The following is a 22,413-nucleotide window of genomic DNA, read 5'->3' as shown; positions in this document are numbered from 1 at the left end:
CCCAATCAGTGCGTGATGGTCAACCCGTCTTCCGTGCACCACAAAGACCGCGCTTGTCTGGACGGCAAGCCTGACGCCTTCCCCAGCTCAGAGCCCAGGCCACAGCTGCGATGGCTGCTCTCCAGACACCCTGGGACTGTCTTCCCTTCGCTTCCCCAGCTGATGGATGCCTTCTTCCCAAAGGAAAACCCACCTCGGGGCTTGTCCCAAATCCCCAAGGTCCTAGTTTCAATCCAGCCGTAGCCAATGAACCATTTTCATTTGGGGGTTTAAATTTATGCTCCCCACCTTACTCCCACTTCAATATCACAGGTGTAGATGTTCTTTTCAAAGAAGCCTTCCCATCCACAGTGTCTGCTCCCACTATCCAAAACTGTAAATTTTCATCAATGTATCATGGCAAATTTTTCAGCACACTGCAAAAAAGTTATTCAAAAGCGCAGAACAATATTCTACACATTAACTTCTAGAACAGCCATGGGAACTCACGTATCTATTACCTTCAGATAAGCACTGGGCAAAAGAAGGGACAAGCAACATCACTGTTAATATTCTGTGAACGCCACACAAGCTAACTCAAAAGCGGTCGCAAACACTATCATCCTTTGCCGGCTGTATCTACTCGAGTGAGTGCCGGGCTGGCGAAAGCATCCAGCGCTGGGCCCAGGGTGGGATGCAGGGGCTGGGGTGGTGCAGTAACGGGGCTATTACGTCTTGGTTAATTCCATGCCATTAAAACGTTTTTTGTTTTTTTTTAAGGTAACGTGTCAGATCGGTCTATGGAGGTGGTCGGAGAACACTGGGATAAGCTCTTTTGCCCTAACCTTATTCTCCTAACTAAGGCCGGAACACGTTAAAAGAGTCAGTATGACAGGGCCCCCTCTAATCTGAGTCAGGTTAAAGGATATCCCAACAATGGAGGGGGGAGGGGAAAGGGTGCTCATGGCCCCAGGCGCCAAATCACATGACCTCCCTCCACACGTACCTATGGGCTGATACTTGAGACTAAAGCGAGTGTACCAGGCGTCCTCCAGTTTCTTCAAGGCTTCATTATCATGCAGCGGGAACACCTGAATCACGATGCCAGAGGTGAGCAATCTTCTCACTGTGAAGGCAAATGGTGCCAAGCTACATAAAACGGATCTGAGATTGCTCATGGCATGATATACTTTTTCAAATGCTGTGAAGACAGCCCAGGAAGGACGCAGTGCTATACTACTCTGAAGGCAGATATTCCTTTGTTCTTCACCATGTAAATATCTTGGCTATTTTGACTACGGAAGCAATACAAGTTTATGTAAAATGTAAAACCATACAGAAATGTACAAATTAGAACAGAGAGACACCAGTTATTCTCTTCCTCCCACAAAAAATAACGAGCGTAAATAGCAATTTCGTGCAATATCGGACTTTAAAACATACACCCATAAATGCACATTATAAAAACAAAAGCCGGATCATGCTACAACAGTGTTCTGTAACCTTTTCTCATCCAGCAGTGTATGATAAATGGTTTTCAGTGCCAATACCTGCAAACGTGAAATGTCCTTTTTAACGGTATAATAATATTCCCTTGTATGAAGTGCTATAATTTAATCCTCTGTTGAAAAATACTTGTTTCCCTTCCTTTTCCTTTTGCTATTATAAAAGTTAAAATTGTTATACATGTATCTTTTCCCACCTGCCCACTATTTTCTCATATACATTTAGAAGTAGAACCGTTGGGTCCAAGAGCACACGTATTTTAAATTTAAACATCTACTATAAAACCGCCCCTAGAAAGACTTTACCAATCTGTCCCTCCCACCAAAGTGAAGGTCAGACAATGTTCAGTTCCTTTCATTCTTGTTGATACTGAGTATCTGCAGGATCATTTTCATCCTTTCTAATCTGATAACAAGGGCTTATGTTTACAAACAGCAAATGTCAAAATCAAATAAAATCATACTTCCAGCAGCCAGTCATCTGGTATGATTTTATCCACTCGCACAAATAGTGGAAAGAGGCAAGTGAATTGAACCAAAGACAATATCCCCTGGTGATAATAAACGAAAGCAGGGCATTCTCTCATCCATATACTTAGAGTGATTCACCGGGTGGGTGGGCGTTCAGGTCTTAACAGGAAGTGTGCTCAGCAGGCAGGGGGAACTCTGAGGCAACGCCTTGTGCCATATGTGGGGAGATAGAGTACTTCACTCACAAGCTGCCGGTACAATCTCTAACAAAGAATATAGCTGGTGCTAAGTCGGAGTTTGCATAAAGAGAACATGCTTTGCGGTTTGCATCTACTGATAAGCTTGGAGTTCTCCGAGGTTTACCAGCTCACCTCTCGCAAGGGCTGTCTCCCTTATCTCCCATCTACCTCCTCACCAAAGACAAGTGACAGGCTTATTAGGCTCAACAGGTCCCTCAAAGAGGAGGGCAAAAGAATGTCTGCAGCAGGGGCGGTGGGAACATGTTGTTTCATGTTGAAATACTACATATAACAAAGAGAGAGAGTATTCTCAAGACAGACGTCCTATCATAAAGTCTTCAGAGTAATTTAAAAGTAAAGCTAATTTCTTACAAATGAGCAAAGAGGGGCGCCCGGGTGGCTCAGTCGGTTGAGCGTCCGACTTCAGCCCAGGTCATGATCTCACAGTTCGTGAGTTCGAACCCCACGCCGGGCTCTGTGCTGACAGCTCAGAGCCTGGAGCCTGCTTCAGATTCTGTGTCTCCCTCTCTCCCTGCCCCATCCCCACTCATGCTCTGTCTCTCTCTGTCTTAAAAATAAATAAAACATCAAAAAAAATAAAAAAATAAAAAAAAGAAATGAGCAAAGAATGCTAAATAGGAGAGATGTGATGCCAAAATTGGGAAAAGTCTGGGTCTGGAAGAAAAATTCTTGATAGATGATTGTTACTATTATAACTCAGACATGAGTTATCCAAAAAAGTCTTAAAAAGCTAGGGTTGTGATGAAATCCTTAATGACTAAGAAAGGTATACACTCAAAACATGCACAGACACATTAATAAGGGGGGAAAGGTACATGGTTTAATTTATATTAGCCACAGGTGCCATCAAACCCATTTCTTAATTTTTTTATTCTGAAGTGTTTCAGAGGACTTTTCTTCAGCTCACATGGAAGTCAGTCACCCACAACGGTTCTGATTCTTCTCTCTTATTTGAGGATGCACAGCTGTACCTTATTCTCTCTTCCAGTATCATACTTTCCAATTGCTATATCAAGTTATTCAACTGTGAACTGACAACATCTAAACTATTTTACTATTTCTAAGTTCTTTTTAAAAAACTGACTGCATTCCACTACAGATGACTCTCGAGGCAGGCATAAAAACCAGCTACTTCTAAAAATAGGACCGTGAACTGAAGGACCCAGAGAGAATATAAAGCCTCATGTCCTAAATTACCAGGCTCCTCTTCGCCATCAATGCCAAAAGCATGGTTCCAATTTCAGTTCTAAAAATAGAGGCTTTTCTTTTAATCCTTTAACTTTCTCTTGTCAGCTAAGAATGTAATTAAAATGACCCTTACCTTCAAAGGAAAATATGATGCTGTGCAGGCCTATTTAAAGAAAGAAACTACTGCTTCTGCGAGGATCAAGACGGCAGACCGGAGGATGCTGAGCTCACCTCGTCCAGACACTCCGAGGCTACAACTACATACACAACAACTCTCTGAGAATGGCCGGAAGACTAGCAGAAGAGACCCTCTATAGCCACAGAGGGTCACGTCAAGGAGCATAGGAGGGGCAGAGAAATGGTGTGATCAGGACCCACACCCCCGCATGGCACCCCACAAGCGGGAGGGATATCACACGTAGGGGGGTCCTCCCTGAGGAGTGAGGGGTTCAAGCCCTCCATGGGGCAAACTTGCACTGGGGACCCGCACTGGGAAGATGGGCCCCCCAAATGTCTGGCTTTGAAAATCAGCAGGGTTTAATCCCACGAGAGCCAGAGGGCGATAAGAAACTGAGACTCCGCTCGTAAAAGACCCACGCACCTACTCACTCCAAGACCCAGCGCAGAGGCAACAGTTTGAAAAGCATCTGGGCCATACGTGAAGGAGATTTACTGACTAACTTTAGGGCATGTGCCAGAGGTGCAGGAAACTGCAGGAATTTCCTCCACGAATGGAAGCAGTGGCAGGTGCCTAGTACTGGTGAGAAACAGTTCTTTTATTTTTTTTAAGTTTATTGATTTATTTTTGAGAGAGAGAGAAAGCATAAGCCCAGGAGGGGCAGAGAGAAAGGGAGACAGAAAATCCCAAGCAGGCTCTGCACTGTCAATGCAGAGCCTGATTCGGAGTGTGAACCCACCAACAGTGAGATCGTGACCCGAACCGAAATCGAGAATCAGAGGCTTAACCCACTAAGCCATCCAGGCGCCCCAAGAAACAGTTCCGATCCTCCTCTACCTTGCTAGCACTGTTAGCCCCACCCTCATATTCCCCTGCAGACCTGCCCCACTTAACCCTCCCCTCCCTGGCAGGCAGCCCCCAAAGTGGCTCCCACCTTATCACACTCACCAGGTCACCTCCACCTTCATTGTCATTCCCCTAAAGGGGCTCCCACCCACCATGGGCCCACAACAGTTGCAGCTCAGCCAGAACAGAAGGAAACATACAAAGGACACCACTGGAGCTCCGGATTCTGGTGACCAGCGGGAGAATGCACTTTTGGGCCCCACAGTACACCTTCTACAGAAGGCCTCTCGCTCAAGAACAGACATGGCTGATCTACCTAATACACACAAGCAAACATAGAGAGGCAAGATGGGAAGACCGAGGAATATGACAAAACCTCAGAAAACTCGGTGAAAAAGAGATAAACCATCTACCCAATAAAGAGTTCAAAGTAATGGTCACAAAGATGCTCATTAAACTCAGGTGAAGAATGGATGAACACAGGAAGAACTTCAAAAGATTAAAAAAAAAAAGATAAAAAGGGAACCAGAGACAAAGAATATAATAACTGAGTTGAAAAATACACTAGAGAGAATCAACAGCAGATTAGAAGATGCAGAAAACTGGATCAGTGATCTGGAAAACAGGGTAATGGAAATGACCCTAGCTGAATGGCAAAAAGAAAAAAGAATTTCAAAAACTGAAGACGGTTTAAGAGACCTTCAGGACCTTAAGAGATCAAGGGTAATAACAACTGCATTACAGAGGTCCCAGAAAGAAAAGAGGAAGAGAAAGGGGCAGAAATCTTATCTGAAGTAGTTACAACTGAAAACGTCCCTAACCTCAACAAGAAAATATATCCATGTCCAAAAAGGAAGGAGCCCCAAACAAGATGAACCCAAAGAGGTCCATACCAAGACACAAAATAATTAAAACTCAAAAATTAGAGAGAAAATATGAAAAGCAACAGGAGATAAGCAACTAGTTACGTACATGGGAACACCCGAAATACGATCAGTTGATTTTTCACCAAATTTGGAGGTCAGAAGGGAGTGGCACAACATATTCAAAGCGCTGAAGGGAAAAAACCCACAAAGAGAAACACTCCCCAGCAAGGTTATCATTCAGGACTGAAGTAGATAGAGATAAAGAGTTTCCCAGACAAAAGAGTTCACCACTAAACCAGCTTTACAGGAAATGTTAAAGGGATTTAAGTAGAAAAGGCCCTAACTAGAAGAAAATTTTGAAAGAAAAAAATCTAACTGTAACAGCAAGCATATGCCAGCCGTGGGAGATTAAGTTACAAAGAGAGAGAGTATGACGGTTAAAAGACAAAAGTAGTAAAGTGAATGATACCTATGACAGTTAAGAGATACACAAGATAAAAAGATGCAAAACATGATGTCAAAAACATAAAACAGGGAGAGGGAGAGTAAAAATGTAGTGCTTTTAGAAAGCGTTCAAACTTAAGCAACCATCAACTTAATACAGACTGCTATACACATAGAGTATTATATGTAAACCTCATAGTAATCACAAACAAAAACCTTTAATAGATACACAAAAAATACGGAATTCAAACACAACACTAAAGAAAGTCATCAAATCACAAGGGAAAGGAGGAAAAGAAGGAACACAGAAGAACAAAAAAACAACCAAAAACAATTAACAAAATGGCAATAAGTACAAATCAGTAACTTAAACACAAATGGGCTAAGTGTTCCAAGTGTTATTTTATTCAAAAGATAAAGGGTGACTGAACAGGTAAATAAACAAGACCCATCTATATGCTGTCTAAAAGAGACTCGCTTCAGACCTAAAGACACATACAGACTAAATGTGAAGTGATGAAAAAAGGTATTCCATGAAAATAAAAATGAAAAGAAAGCCAGGGTAGCAATATTTCTATTAGACAAAATAGACTGTAAACAAAAGGCTGTAATAGACAAAGAATTACATAATAATTGAAAAACTCAATCCAACAAGAGGATATAACAATTGTAAATATCAATGCACCCTACATGAAAGCACTTAAATATATAAAGCAAATACGAACAGACTAAAAGGTAAAAACTGACAATAATACAATAAGAATAGGGGACTTTAATGCCCCACTTACATCAACAAATAGATCATACAGGGAGAAAATCAATAAAAAACAAAACCAAACACACACACACACACACACACACACACACACACACACACACAGATGGTTTAATGACACATTAAACCAGATGGACTTAACAGATACATACAAAAATTTCCACCCCAAACCAGCAGAATACACATTCTTTTGACATTCACATGGAACATTTAACAAGATAAATCACATAGTAGAGCAAAAACAAGTTTCAATGAATTGAAGGTTGAAATCTTATGAAACATCTTTTCTGAACACAATGGTATAAAACCATAAATCAACTACAATAAGCAACCAATGAAATCAATGAGGAAATAAAAAAATACCTTGAGACAAATAAAAATGGAAGCACTACATTCCAAAATCAATGAGACTCAGCAAAGGCAGTTGTAAGAGTGAAGTTTATAGCAGTAGAGGCCTACCTCAAGAAACGAAAAAAATCTCAAATAAACAATCTAACCTTACACCTAAATAAACTGGAAGAACAAAGCCCAAAGTTAATGGAAGGAAGGAAATAATAAAGATCAAAGTGGAAATAAATAAAATGAAGACTTATAAAACAATAGTAAAGATCAATGAAACTAGTAGCTGGTTCCTTAAAAAGATGAATAAAATTGATAAACCAGATTCATCAAAGAAGAAGGAGGAGAAGAAGAAGAAGGAGGAGGAGAAGGAAGAGGAGGAGGAGGGGGGAGAAAGAAAGAAAGAAAGAAAGAAAGAAAGAAAGAAAGAAAGAAGAAAGAAAAGAAGAAAAGAGTAACCATATAAATTACAAAGGATTTTAAGAAACTACTACCAAGAGTTACATGCTAGAAGAAATTGATAAACTCCTGGAAACATCCAATCTTCACAGAAGACAAATAGGAAGAAAGAGGAAATCTAAACAGACTGATTACTAGTAATGAAACTGAATCAGTAATCAAAAAACTTCCAACAAACAAAAGTCCAGAACCAGTTTCACAGGTAAATCCTACCAAACATTTAAGGAAAAGTTGGTATCAGGGCACCTGAGTGGCTCAGTCATTTAAACATCTGACTTTGGCTCAGGTCATGATCTCGTGGTTAATGAGTTCAAACCCCGCATCTGGCTCTGTGCTGATAGCTCAGAGCCTGAAGCCTACTTGGGATTCTGTCTTCCTTGCTCTCTGCCCCTCCCCCACCCTCTTTCTGAAAAATAGACAGACACTAAAAAAAGCTAAAGAAAAGTTAGTATCGGGGCGCCTGGGTGGCGCAGTCGGTTAAGCGTCCGACTTCAGCCAGGTCACGATCTCGCGGTCCGTGAGTTCGAGCCCCGCGTCAGGCTCTGGGCTGATGGCTCAGAGCCTGGAGCCTGTTTCCGATTCTGTGTCTCCCTCTCTCTCTTGCCCCTCCCCCATTCATGCTCTGTCTCTCTCTGTCCCAAAAATAAATAAACATTGAAAAATTAAAAAAAAAAAAAAAGAAAGAAAAGAAAAGTTAGTATCAATCCATCTCAAACTATTCCAAAAAGTTAAAGAGAAAGGAACATTTCCAAATTAATTCTATGAGACCAGAATTACCCTGATACCAAAACCAGACAAATATACAACAAAAAAAGAAAATCACAAGCCAGTATCGCAGGCCAGTATCAGGCCAGGATGCAAAAGTCCTTAACAAAATGAAAAACAAATTCAATAATACATTAAAAGGATCACACACCATAATCAAATGGAATTTATTTCAGGGATGCAAGGATGGTTCAATGTCCTCAAATCAATTCACACAAAATTCACACATTCACAAAATGAAGGATAAAAATCAAATGATTATCTCAACAGATGCAGAAAAAGTATTTGACAAAATTTTACATCCATTTATGGTAAAAACTCTCAACCAAATGTGTACAGTGAGAACATACCTCAATGTAATAAAAGCCACATATGACAAAAAAACAGAGAATATCACACTCAAGATTAGGAATAAGAAAAGGATGCCCACCCTTCACCACTTTTATTCAATATAGTACTGGAAGTTCTTGCTGCAATAATCAGAGAGCAAAAAGGAATAAAAGGCATTCGAATTGATAAGGAGGAAGTAAAACTGTCACTATTTGCAGATAACATATTATATATAGAAAAACCTAAAGAATCCACAAAAATTAGATTAAATGAATTCAGTAAAGTTGAATAATGTATAATTAATATACAGAAATCTACATGTTTCTATATACTAATAGTAAAATATTATCGGAAGAAATTAAGAAAACAATTCCATTTAAAACTGCATCAGAAAGAATAAAATAAATAGGATTAATTTAACTAATGAGGTGAAAGACCTATACTCTTGAAAACTTTGAGTCATTGATGGAAGAAATTGGAGATAAAAATAAATGAAAAGACATACCGTGTTCATGGATTAGAAGAATTAATATTGTTAAAATGTTCGTATTAACCAAAGCAATCTACAAACTCAATGCAATCCCTATCAAAATACCAATGGCATTTTTCACAGAATTAGAGTAAATAACTCTAAAATTTGTATGGAACAACAGAAGACCCTGAATAACCAAAGCCATCTTGAGAAAGAAGAATAAATCTGGAGGTATCATGTTTCCAGATTTCAAACTACACTACAAAGATACAGTAATCAGAACAGTATGGTAATGGCACACACAGAAAAAGGCATATAGATCTATGGAACAGAACAGAGAGCCAGAAATGAACCCATGTAGATATGCTAAATTAATCTTTGCCAAAGGAGGCAAGAATACACAAATGGGGAAAAGACAATCTCTTCAAAAAATGGTGCTGGGAAAACTACAGCTACATGCAAAAGAATGAAAAAAGATCAATTACTGACACCATATACAGAAATAAACTCAAAATGGATTAAAAATTCAAATGTAAGACCTGAAACCATACAACTCCTTAAAAACAACAACAACAACAACAACAACAAACAAACAAACAAAAAAACACAGGCAGTAGACTCCTGGACACTGGTCTCAGCACTATTTTTTTGGTTCTGTCTCCTCAGGCAAGAGCAAAAGCAAAAACAAACCATTGGGTCTACATCAAGCTAAAAACCTTTGCTATGCAAAGGAAACCATAAAGAAAATGAAAAGGCAACCTACTGAATGAAAGAAGATATTTGCAAATGATATATCTGATAATAGGTTAATATCCAAAATATATAAGGAACTCATACTACACAACAATAACAAAAAACAAACAATCTGATTAAAACATGGTCAGAGAGAGCTTCCCCCCTAAGGTCAGGAACAAGACAGGGATGTCCACTCTCGCCACTGTCATTCAATCTTAGCCTCTGCAATCAGACAACACGAAGAAATAAAAGGCATCCAAATCGGCCAGGAGGAGGTCAAACTTTCACTCTTCGCAGATGACATGACACTGTATATGGAAAACCCTAAAGATTCCACCAAAAAACTGCTGGAATTGATTCATGAATTCAGCAAAGTTGCAGGATATAAAATCAATGCACACAAATCGGTTACATTCCTATACACCAACAATGAAGCAACAGAAAGAGAAATCAAGGAATCTATCCCATTTACAGTTGCACAAAAAAACATAAAATACCTAGGAATAAATCTAACCAAAGAGATGAAAAATCTATATGCTGAAAACTATAGAAAGGTTATGAAAGAAACTGAAGAAGACACAAAAAAATGGAGAAAGATTCCATGCTCCTGGATAGGAAGAACAAATATTGTTAAAATGTCGATACTACCCAAAGCAATCTACATATTCAATGCAATCCCTATCAAAAATAATACCAGCTATTCTTCACAGAGCTAGAACAAATAATCCTAAAATTTGTATGGAACCAGAAAAGACCCCGAAGAGCCAAAGCAATCTTGAAAAAGAAAACCAAAGCAGGAGGCATCACAATCCCAGACTTCAAGCTACACTACAAAGCTGTAATCATCAAGACAGTACGGTACCGGCACAAAAACAGACACTCAGATCAATGGAACAGAATAGAGAACCCAGAAATGGACCCACAAACGTATGGCCAACTAATCTTTGACAAAGCAGGAAAGAATATCCAATGGAATAAAGACAGTCTCTTCAGCAAGTGGTGCTGGGAAAACTGGACGATGACATGCAGAAGAATGAACCTGGACCACTTTCTTACACCCTACACAAAAATAAACTCAATATGGATGAAAGACCTCAATGTGAGACCATCAAAATCCCTGAGGAGAAAGCAGGTAAAAACCTCTTTTATCTTGCCTGCAGCAACTTGGTACTCAACACGTCTCCAGAGCCAAGGGAAACAAAAGCAAAAAGGAACTACTGGGACCTCATCAAAATAAAAAGCTTCTGCACAGTGAAGAAAACAATCAGCAAAACTAAAAGGCAACAGACAGAATGGAAGAAGCTATTTCCAAATGACATATCAGATAAAGGGCTAGTACCCAAAATCTATAAAGAATTTAATCAAACTCAACACCCCGCCCCCAAAAAAAAATCCAGTGAAGAAATGGGCAAAAGACTTGAACAGACACTTCTCCAAAGAAGACATCCAGATGCCCAACCGACACGTGAAAAAATGCTCAACATCACTCATCATCAGGGAAATACAAATCAAAACCACAATGAGATACCACCTCACACCTGTCAGAATGGCTAACGTTAACAACAGATGTTGGTGAGGATGCGGAGAAAGAGGATCTCTTTTGCACTGTTGGTGGCAATGCAAGCTGCTAGAGCCACTCTGGAAAACAGTATGGAGGTTCCTCAAAAAACTAAAAACAGAACTACCCTACGACCGAGCAATTGCACTACTAGGCATTTATCCATGGGATACAGGTGTGCTGTTTTGAAGGGATACATGCACCCCCATGTTTATAGCAGCACTATCAACATAGCCAAAGTATGGAAAGAGCCCAAATGTCCATCAATGGATGAATGGATAAGGAAAATGTGGTATATACACACAGTGGAGTGTTACTCGGCAATCAAAAAGAATGGAATCTTGCCAATTGCAACTACGTGGATGGAACTGGAGGGTATTATGCTAAGTGAAATTAGTCAGAGAAAGACAAAAATCATATGACCTCACTCATATGAAGACTTTAAGAGACAAAACAGATGACCATAAGGGAAGAGAAACAAAAATAATATAAAAACAGGGAGGGGGACAAAACAGAAGAGACTCATAAATATGGAGAACAAACTGAGCATTACGGGAGGGATTGTGGGAGGGGGATGGGCTAAATGGGTAAGGGGAACTAAGGAATCTACTCCTGAAATCATTGTTGCACCATATGCTAACTAATTAGGATGTAAAATTTAAAAAATAAAAAATAAAATTAAAAAAATAAAATAAATTTTAAAAAATTAAAATTAAAAAATTAAAAAAACATGGTCAGAGAACTGAACTTTTTTCCAAATAAGATAGACAGATGGCCAACGGACACATGACAAAATGCTCAATATCACTAATCACCAGGGAAATGCAAATGAAAACCACAATGACGTATAGCTTCACGTGTGTCAGATTAGCTAGTATCAGAAAGACAAGAAATAACAAGTATTGGTGAGGAGGTAGTAAAAAAGGAACCCTACTGCACTGCTAATGGAAATGGAAATTGGTACAGCCACTATGGAAAACAGTATGGACGTTCCTCAAAAAATTGAAATAGCAATTTCATACAACCCAACAATTCCATTTCTGGGTAGTTACCTGATGAAAAGGAAAACACTAATTCAAAGATATCTGCACTTCTTTGTTCAGTATAGCATTATTTACAATGGCCAAAATAAGGAATAAACCCAAATGTCCATCGACAGGTGAATGGATAAAGAAGACCTACTACATAAACATACAGACAAATGAATGTTACTCAGGCATGAAAATACAGTGCGGGGAGGAGTTAAGGTGGCGGAGTACGAGAGGACCCAATGCTACCCTCATTCCTTGAAAACATCTAGATAAATATCAAATTGCATCTGAGGACTCAATACCCAGGAAATACATCTGAGGACTGAGAAAACAAACTGCGTAACTACAGGAAGGAAAGAGACCACATCCTAGAAGGTAGGAGGTGCAGGGACATGATCTGGGGGAGAAAAGAATCACAGGTGCCGCAGGGCGAAGAGAGTCCAGATCAGGGAGAGAGGAGGGGGGTGAGAGAGACAGAGAAAAAACAAAACGCAGGGCACTGAACAAGAAAAACCCTGTCAAGGAAAACAAGAGGGGCTGATTATTGCAAGTTTTTGCAAGCACTGGAGCTCAAAGTCTGAAGTTTCAGAAGTCTGTGCCAAGGTGGAGCCGGGCAGGCCTAGAGGTCTCCTATGGCAGAGGGCAGAGGCCTGGGAGTGGACAGTGTGTTCTCCTGGGTTGCGCTGGGAGAGACGGTTCTTGGAGTGCATTTGGGAGAGGTAGCATTGCCTCTCCGGGGACAAAAGAGCCGGGAGCTTCCATGAGCATAGGGGCAGAGACACCTGCCGAGGGCAGCTAACCTGGATGCGGGCTCTTTGCTGGCTTTAGCATAAACTTTAAGCCCCTGGACAGTTGAGCAACTGCCCTTCTGTGACAAACCAGCACCAGCCAAAGCATGGCAAGACCCTACCCTAGAACATCAGCACAGGCAGAATCCCTAAAATCTGAAATTGTGAAACCCAGTCAGCACGCCTGAGATAGGAGCACTGCATCACCAGGTGGGCAGATGGCTCAGAAACAGACCAGCTGAAGGCAGGGATCTGAGGAAAGCCTGGGACAAACGAGAGGAGATTGTGTGCTCCCCCGTGAGGGCTCCCTGAACAGCAGGAAGTGCGAATTCCCCTCTCCAGGGACAATAAAGCTGATGCCATTTTTATCCCTGCCCATCAGCACAGTCAGACTTCAGCGAAAATCACAGTCCTCACGTTGGAGGCTTGAGTCACTCACACCAAGCCCCACCCCCTGAGCTCTGAAGGTGCTTCTGAACCAGGGCGAGAGTGCCTGAGAGTCAGAGCAGCAACAGGCCCCTCCACTACAAGACCACCACAGATCACCTGCATGCGCCAAATCTACTGACCATGAAGTGCTGCAAAACTTCAGCTCTCAGGGAAATGGCATCTAGCTTCTTTTTTTTTTTTTTAATTTTTTTTTTTTCAACGTTGATTTATTTTTGGGACAGAGAGAGACAGAGCATGAACGGGGAAGGGGCAGAGAGAGAGGGAGACACAGAATCGGAAACAGGCTCCAGGCTCCGAGCCATCAGCCCAGAGCCCGACGCGGGGCTCGAACTCCCGGACCGCGAGATCGCGACCTGGCTGAAGTCGGACGCTTAACCGACTGCGCCACCCAGGCGCCCCTAGCTTCTTTTAAGAAGTAGACCAAAACACACCTAATTAAAACTCACCACACAGCGGACAAGCTCCAAACACTCCCTGCTGCAGAGAACTGACCTGAGGTAAAGAACAGCCAAAAAACAACAGTAGAGTACACACAGCATACACCAGAAACACCTCCTGAAGTGCCAAACCCTGGGCAGTATATGACTTCTTTGATATCCAGCCATTACTCTCCGGAGCAGGAAACATAACAGGCTTTCCTAAAACACAGAAAACAGAGACCTAGACAAAATGCCCAGATGGGGGAATTTGTCCCAAAAGAAAGAATTAGAAGAGGTCACAGCCAGGGATCTAATCAAATCAGATATAAGTAATAAACCTGAACCAGAATTTAAAACCACCACCGTAAGGATACCAGCTGGACTTGAGAAAAGCACAGAAGACACCAGGGAGTCCTTTACCGCAGAGGTAAAAGACCTAAAACTAGTCAGGCGAAAATAAAAATGCTAGAACCAAGATACAAAATAGCCTAAATGTAATGACAACAAAGATGGAAGAAGCAAAGGAAGGAATCAACGATATAGAAGATAAAATTATGGAAAATAATGAGGCTGAAAAGAAGAGGGGAAAAAATAATTGGATCATAAATATAGACTTAAGGAACTCAGCAACTCCTTAAAGTATAATAATATTCATGTCATAGGAATCCCAGAAGAAAAAGAGAGGGGAAAGAGGGCAAAAGGTTTATTTGAGAAATTACAGCTGAAAACTTCCCTAATCTGGGGAAGGAAACAGACATCCAAATCCAGGAGGCACAGAGAACTCCCATCAAAATCATAAAAGTAGGCCAACCCCAAGACGTGTTGTAGTAAAATTTACACAATACAGAGATAAGGAAAGAATCATGAAAGTAGAAAGGGAAAAGCAATCCGTAACTTACAAGGAAAGACAAATCAGCATAGCAGTAGATATCTCCATAGAAACCTAGCAGGCCAGAAGGGAGTGGCATGACATATTCAATGTGCTAGATGGGAAAAATATGCAGCCAAGAATACTTTATCCAGCAAGGCTTCCATTCAGAATAGAAAAAGATATAAAGGTTCCCAGACAAACAGAAACTAAAGGAGACCATGACCACTAATCTAGCCCTGCAAGAAATATTAAAGGGGACTTTTTGAGTGGGAAAGAAAGACCAAAAGCAACAAAGACTAGGAAGGAAAGAGAAAAACTCCAGAACCACCAACTTTATAGGTAATACAATGACACTAAATTTATATGCGTGTGTGTGTATACATATATAAATTACATTATATATTATATATATGTGTAATGAATATTATATATTCACCCTGAATATATAATTATATATATTTATTTATTTATATATATTTATATTATATATATATAATATAATCTCACTCAAGGTGAGAGGATGGAGAACCATTTATAATCCTAACGGATGTCAAAAGAAAGATGGAGCAGCCACACTTATATCTGACAAACTAGATTTTAAACCAAAGACTGTAACAAGTGACAGAGAAGGACACTGTATCATAACAAAGGAGTCTACCCAACAAGAATATCTAATAATTATAAATATTTATGCCACCAACGTGGAAACACCCAAATATGTAAATCAATCAATAACAAACATAAAGAAACTCATTGATAACAATACAAAAATAACAGGGGACTTTAACATCCCACTTACAGCAATGGAAAGGTCATCTAAGGAGGAAATCAACAAGGAAACAATGGCTTTGAATGACACACTGACCAGATGGACTTAATAGATGATATATTCAGAACGTTTCATCCTAAAGCAGTGAACTACATGTTCTTTTCAAGTGTACATGGAACACTCACCAGAATAGGTCAGATACTGGGTCACAAATCAGCCCTCAACAAGTATAAAAAAGACTGAGATCATAGTATCATGTATAACCTCAGACCCCAACGTTATGAAACTTGAATTCAAAGGTAAGAAGAAATTTGGAGAGAGCGCAAATACATGGAGGTTAAAGAAAATCCTACTAAAGAATGAATGGGTTAACCAGGAAATTAAAGAAGAAATTAAAAAATGCATGGAAGCAAATGAAAGTGAAAACACAACAGTCCAAAACCTTTAGGACGCAGCAAAGGCGGTCCTAAGAGGGAAGTATATTGCAATACAGGTCTACTTCAAAACACATCTCAAATAAAAAACCTAAAGCACACCTAAAGGAGGTAGAAAAGGAACAACAATTAAAGGGTAAAGCCAGCAGAAGAAGGGAAATAATAAAGATTAGAGCAGGAATAAACAATATGGAAACCAAACAAACCAAAAAACCCAAGAGACCAGAGCAATAAAACTAAGAGCTAGTTCTTGGAAAGTATCAATAAAATGGATAAACCCCCAGCCAAACTTATCAAAGATAAAAGAGAAAGGGCCAAAACAAATAAAATCACAAATGAAAGAGGAGAGATCACAACCAGCACCAGAAAAATACAAACAATTATAAGAGAATATTATTAAAACTTATACGCCAGCAAACTGGGCAATCTGGAAGAAATTGACAAATTCCTAGAAACACACAAACTACCAAAACTGAAACAGGAAGAAATAGAAAATCTGAACAGACCCATAACCAGCAAAGAAATTAAATCAGTCATCAAAAATCTCCCAACAGATGAAAATCCAGAGCCAGATGGCTTCCCAGGGGAATTCTACCAGACATTTAAAGAAGAGTTAATACCTATTCTTATCAAACTGTTCCAAAAAATAGAAATGGAAGGAAAACTTCCAAATTCATTCTACGAGGCCAGCATCACCTTGATTCCAAAATCTGACAAAGACCCAGCAAATTATAGGCCAATATCCTGAATGAACCTGGATGTAAAAATTCTCAACAAAATAGGAGCAAATCAAATCCAACAGTACATTGAAAGAATCATACTCCATGATCAAGTTGCATTTATTCTTAGGGTGCAAAGGTGATTCAATATTCACAAATCAATGTGATACACCACGTTTATAAAAGAAAGGATAAGGACCATATGATCCTCTCAATAGATGCAGAAAAAGCATTTGACAAAGTATAGCATCCATTCTTGATAAAAACCCTCAACAAACTAGGGATAGAATGAATATACCTCAAAATTATAACGGCCATATAAGACCCACAGCTAATATCCTCAATGGGGAAAAATTGAGAGCTTTTCCTCTGAGGTCAGGAACAAGACGGATGTACACTCTTACCACTGTTATTAAACTTAGCACTAGAGGCCCTAGCCTCAGCAATCAGACAATAAAAAGAAATAAAAAGCATCAAAACAGGCAAGGAAGAAGTCAAACATCCACCATTCACAGATGACATGATACTCTATGTAGAAAACCTGAAAGGGGAACCTAGGTGGCTTACCTGGTTAACGAGCTAACTCTTGCTGTGGGCTCAGGTCATGATCTCATGGTTCATGAATTTGAGCCCCACACTGGGCTCTGTGAAAACAGCATGGAGCCTATTTGGGATTCTCTCTCTGCCCCTCACCCCACTTTCATACATTTTCTCTCTTTAAATAAATAAATAAACATTAAAAAAAAAAGAAACCCTGAAAGACTCCACCACCAAAAAATTGCTAGAACTGATACATGAATTCAGCAAAGTTGCAGGATACAAAATCAATGTACAGAAATTTGTTGCATTTCTATACATCAACAATGAAGCGGCAGAAAGAGAAATCAAGGATTTGATCCAATTTACATCTGTACCAAAACCATAAGATGCCTAGGAATAAACCTAACCAAAGAGGTAAAAGATCTGTACTCTGAAAACTATAGAACACATATGAAAGAAACTGAACAAGACACAAAGAAATAAAAAAACATCACATGCTCATGGGTTGGAAGAACAAACGTCGTTAAAATGCCTTTACTACTGAGAGCAATCTACACACTCAATCTACAATCCCTATAAAAATAACACCAGCATTTTTTACAGAACTAGAACAATCCTAAAATTTGTATGGAACCACGAAATATCTCTAACAAAGAAATCCTGAAAAATAAAAGGAAAATGGGAGGTATCACAATTCCAGACTTCAAGCTGTATTATGTACTACAAAGCTGTCATCATCAAGACAGTGTGGTATTGGCACAGAAACAGACACTCAGATCAGTGGAACAGAATAGAGAACCTAGAAATGGGTCCACAAACATAGGGCCAACTAACCGACAAAGCAAGAAAGAATATCAAATGGAAAAAAGACTGTCTCTTCAGCAAGTGGTGCTGGGAAAACTGGACAGCAACATGCAGAAGAATGAACCTGGACCATACACAAAAATAAACTCAAAATGGATGAAAGCCCTAAATGTGAAACAGGAAGCCATCAAAATCCTCAAGGAGAAAGCAGGCAACAACTTCTTGGACACTGGCTGTAGCAACTTCTTACTAGACACGTCATTGGAGGCAAGGGAAACAAAAGCAAAAATGAACTACTGGGACCTCATCAAAATAAAAAGCTTCTGTACACCAAAGGAAACAATTAACAAAACTAAAAGACAACCTATGGAATGGGAGAAAATATTTCCAAATAACATACTGGATAAAGGGTTAGTATCCAAAATCTATAAGAACTTATCAAACTCAACCCCCCCCCCCAAAAAAAACCCAAAAATTTCAGTTAAGAAGTGGGCAGAAGACATGAATACACATTTTTCCAAAGAAGACACCCAGATGGCCAACAGGAACACGAAAAGATGCTCAGAGTGCTTGGGTGGCTTAGTCGGTTAAGCATCCAACTCTTGATTTCAGCTCAGATCATGATCTCAAAGTTAGTGAGATCATGCCCTGCTCATGGACAGGGCCTGCTTGGAATTCTCTCTCTTCCTCTCTTTCTCTCTCTCAAAATAAAATAAATATTTTTAAGAATGATGCTCAGGGGCCAACATGGCGGAGAAGTAGGGGGAATCCATACTTCCCGTGTCTCTCAAACAAAGAAGTGTAGAAGCCAAAGGACTGAACACCAGAGCCCGGGCGGAAAAGACTGAATCTACTGGGAAGAAAATGGGAAAGCTGGAAAAAAGATAGGTGGGCGACTGCCAACTGGGGGAGATTTAAAAAAAGGCCTTTGGGCACGGAGGGGAGGGACCCCCTTCTGCAGAGAGACAAAGAGAAGAGAAAGGGCGGCTGGGGAAGTGTCCAACCGGATCTGGACAGGAGAAAGACCCCGGACCCTGCAGCTGAGACTGAGAGGGATCGAACCCTAACTGCGGGGCTATCTCCAGACTGGGGCCAGCTCCCCCGCGCACCTAGGGAAGAGGGGAGCCAGGCCTGGGTGCGGTGGCAGGTTAGGGGCTCAGTCCGCAGTTGGAGGAGGTGGTTCCCTCCCTGGAGGGCTGCATGCCAGTGCAGAACCTGCCTGCAACCACCACCCCGGGGCTCGAGGCAAGGGCAGTGGCTTAGTCTGCAGTAGGAGAAGGCTGTCCTCCCTGAAGTGCAGCGGCACAGACAAAGCCACCGGGACCACACATCGCCACCCTGAGCGGCGCTTCCCAGCGCCAGAGTGCAGGGAGCAGGATCTGAATCCTAGCCAAGCGCAGGGTCAGGGGAGTCGGCGGAGAGAGAAGGACCGCCCCGTCTGCGCTCGGGGCACAGTGAGGATGACTCAAACGGAGTCCTCCGGGTCCGGCTGGGTGGAGAAGAGACTGGGGGATCACCATTCGCCCCTCAACCCCACCAAGGTGGGGCCTCAGGGCCCCCCCCCGCAGTAGTGGGGGTGGTTCCAGATTACGCCAAACCATGCCCCTTTGCACTGAGTACCTGCGTATCCACTGAAGGGGCCCTAGACCCTGCAGACAGCTATTCCCAACAAGGTCTGCAGCATTGCCTGGATTAACTCTAGGTCAATTCTGCATATAGAGACATATCCTCCTCCTCCCCCTCCCCCCCTTTCTCCTCCTTATCTCTTCCGTCCCTTAGGCTGGTTACTCTGCTCATTGGTCTCTCTGAACAGGCATGTTTAATCCATTGTCTCGATACATGGTCTACACCTCCTTCTTTACGCTCCTTTCTCTCTCTTGGAATAATTAAGCCACGTAGTTTCTCCGTCTGGGTAACTTAATTTTCGTTAGGTTTTCCCCGCCCCCTTCTTTATTTTCCTTTCTCTCTCTCTGGATTAAGCCTTTTAGTCTCTCTGCATAATCAAGGTGTATTTTTTCTCTCTTTGGGTGTGCTCTTCCATCAGCACCGTCTCCACCCTCTTCTTTAGTCTTTACTTTTTTGTTTTTATTTGTGTTATTTGTTTGTTTGCATGTTTCTCTCTCCTGTTTGTCTATTTGTTTTCCTTTCCAGGGCTACTCCAAGGAACAAATCAAAGCACACCTGGTGGATGGTCAAAATTATCACTACAAATAGGGTAATAAAATAACCAAAGTCACAACAACAGAGAGCAAGTAACAATCTCCGGAAAAACACCTCCAGAAGGGCCAGGCCCTGGACAGGGTATGACCCTCCTTTAATATAGCTCGCCAGTGCAAAGCACACAACAAGCTTTTAAAATGCACAAGGGACAGAAAATTAGCCGAAATGACGAAACGGAAGAATTCTCCTCAAAAGAAATTCCAGGAATTAGCGACAGCTAGCGAATTGATCAAAACCGATTCAAGCAATGTAATGGAACAAGAATTTAGAATAATAATGATAAAATTAATTGCTGGGCTTGAAAAAGGCATAGAGGACAGCAGAGAATCTATTGCTACAGAGATCGTGGGTCTAAAAAAATAGGATGAATTTAACAATGCTATAAATGAGGTGCAAAATAAAAAGGAGGCAGCCACAGTGCAGATTGAAGAGGCAGAGGAGAGAATAGGTGAGTTAAAAGATAAAATTATGGAAAAAGAGGAAGCTGAGAAAAAGGATAGAAAAATCCAGGAGTACGAGGGGAGAATTAGAGAACTAAGTGACACAATCAAACAGAACAATATCCACATCATAGGAATTCCAGAAGAAGAAGGAGGAGAAGAAGGAGGAGGAAAAGGAGGAGAAGGAGAAAAAGAAGAAAGAGGAAGAGGAGGAGGAGAAGAAGGAGAGAAGAAGAAGAAGAAGAAGACGACGACGACAGAGAAAGGGGCTGAAGGTGTACTTGAACAATTCATAGCTAAGAACTTCCCTGATCTGGGGAAGGAAACAGGCACTGAAATCCAAGAGGCACAGAGAACTCCCTTCAGATGTAACTCCCTTCAGATATAACTATATGTAACAACATATAGTGAAATAGGCAAAATACAAGGATAAAGAGAAAATTATGAAAGCAGCTAGGGATAAACAGGCCTTATCATTCAAAGGTAGATACATAAGGGTAGTAGCAAACCCATCTACTGAAACTTGGCCAGAAAGGAATGACAGGAAATCTTCAATGTGATGAACAGAAAAAAATATGCAACCAAGAATCCTTTACCCAGCAAGTCTGTCATTCAGTACAGAAAAAGAGAGATAAAGGTTTCCCAAACAAAAACTGAAGGAATTCATCACCACTAAACCAGCCCTACAAGAGATCTTAAGGGGGATTCTGCAAGTGAAATGCTGCAAGGACCACAAAGTACCAGAGACATCACTACAAGCATGAAACCTACAAATACCACAATGACTCTAAAGTCGTATCTTTCCATAATAACACTGAATGTAAATGGACTAAATGCTCCAACCAAAAGACACAGGGTATCAGAATGGATTAAAAAAAAAAAAACAAAAAAAAACAAGACCCATCTATTTGCTGTCACAAGAGACTCTTTTAGACCTGAGGACACCTTCAGATTGAAAGTGAGGGGATGGAGAACTATCTATCATACTACCGGAAGTCAAAAGAAAGCTGGAGTAGCCATATTTATATCAGACAAACTAGACTTTAAATTAAAGGCTGTAACAAGAGAGGAAGAAGGGCATTATATAGTAATTACAGGGCCTATCTATCAGGAAGAGCTAACAAGGTAACAGAAGAGAAACAAGGGCCCTGAATGATATATTGGATCAGGCAGACTTGACAGATATATTTAGAACTCTGCATCCCTAAGCAACAGAATATACTTCTTCTCAAGTGCACATGGAACATTCTCCAAGATAGATCACATACTGGGTCACAAAACAGCCCTTCATGAGTGTAAAAGAATTGAGATCATACCATGCACACTTTCAGACCACAATACTATGAAGCTTGAAATTAACCACAGGAAAAAGTCTGGAAAACCTCCAAAAGCATGGAGGTTAAAGAACACCCTACTAAAGAATGAATGGGTCAACCAGGCAATTAGAGAAGAAATTAAAAAATATATGGAAACAAATGAAAATCAAAATACAACAATCCAAATGCTTTGGGATGCAACAAAGGCAGTCCTGAGAGGAAAATACATTGCAATCCAGGCCTATCTCAAGAAACAAGAAAAATCCCAAATACAAAATCCAACACCACACCTAAACGAAACAGAAGCAGAACAGCAAAGACACCCTAAACCCAGCAGAAGAAGAGAAATAATAAAGATCAGAGCAGAAATAAACAATATAGAATCTAAAAAAACAGTAGAGCAGACCAATGAAACCAAGAGTTGGTTTTTTGAAAAAATAAA

At 40.6% G+C, this 22,413-nt stretch overlaps 1 protein-coding gene across 8 annotated transcripts in view; it reads right to left on the bottom strand.

Annotated features, from left to right (window-relative positions):
* ANO10 (anoctamin 10) overlaps nucleotides 1-22,413 on the bottom strand; it is a 214,889-nt gene that overhangs the window by 172,325 nt on the left and 20,151 nt on the right. For all 8 annotated transcript variants that reach the window (XR_005791877.1, XR_005791878.1, XM_040479597.1 and 5 more), the window contains one exon: nucleotides 986-1,105. Coding sequence is in view for 6 of the 8 variants with exons in the window: in XM_040479597.1 (XP_040335531.1) it covers nucleotides 986-1,105 (120 nt within the window). In the remaining 2 variants the exon portion in view is untranslated. The remainder of the gene's footprint in view (nucleotides 1-985; nucleotides 1,106-22,413) is intronic.

The sequence above is a fragment of the Herpailurus yagouaroundi genome, unplaced genomic scaffold (assembly GCF_014898765.1).
Source record: "Herpailurus yagouaroundi ecotype Mexico unplaced genomic scaffold, PumYag 159, whole genome shotgun sequence".
Taxonomy (NCBI): domain Eukaryota; kingdom Metazoa; phylum Chordata; class Mammalia; order Carnivora; family Felidae; genus Herpailurus; species Herpailurus yagouaroundi.
The sequence above is the reverse complement of the archived record's forward strand: the minus strand, read 5'-3'. Positions and strand labels throughout refer to the sequence as shown.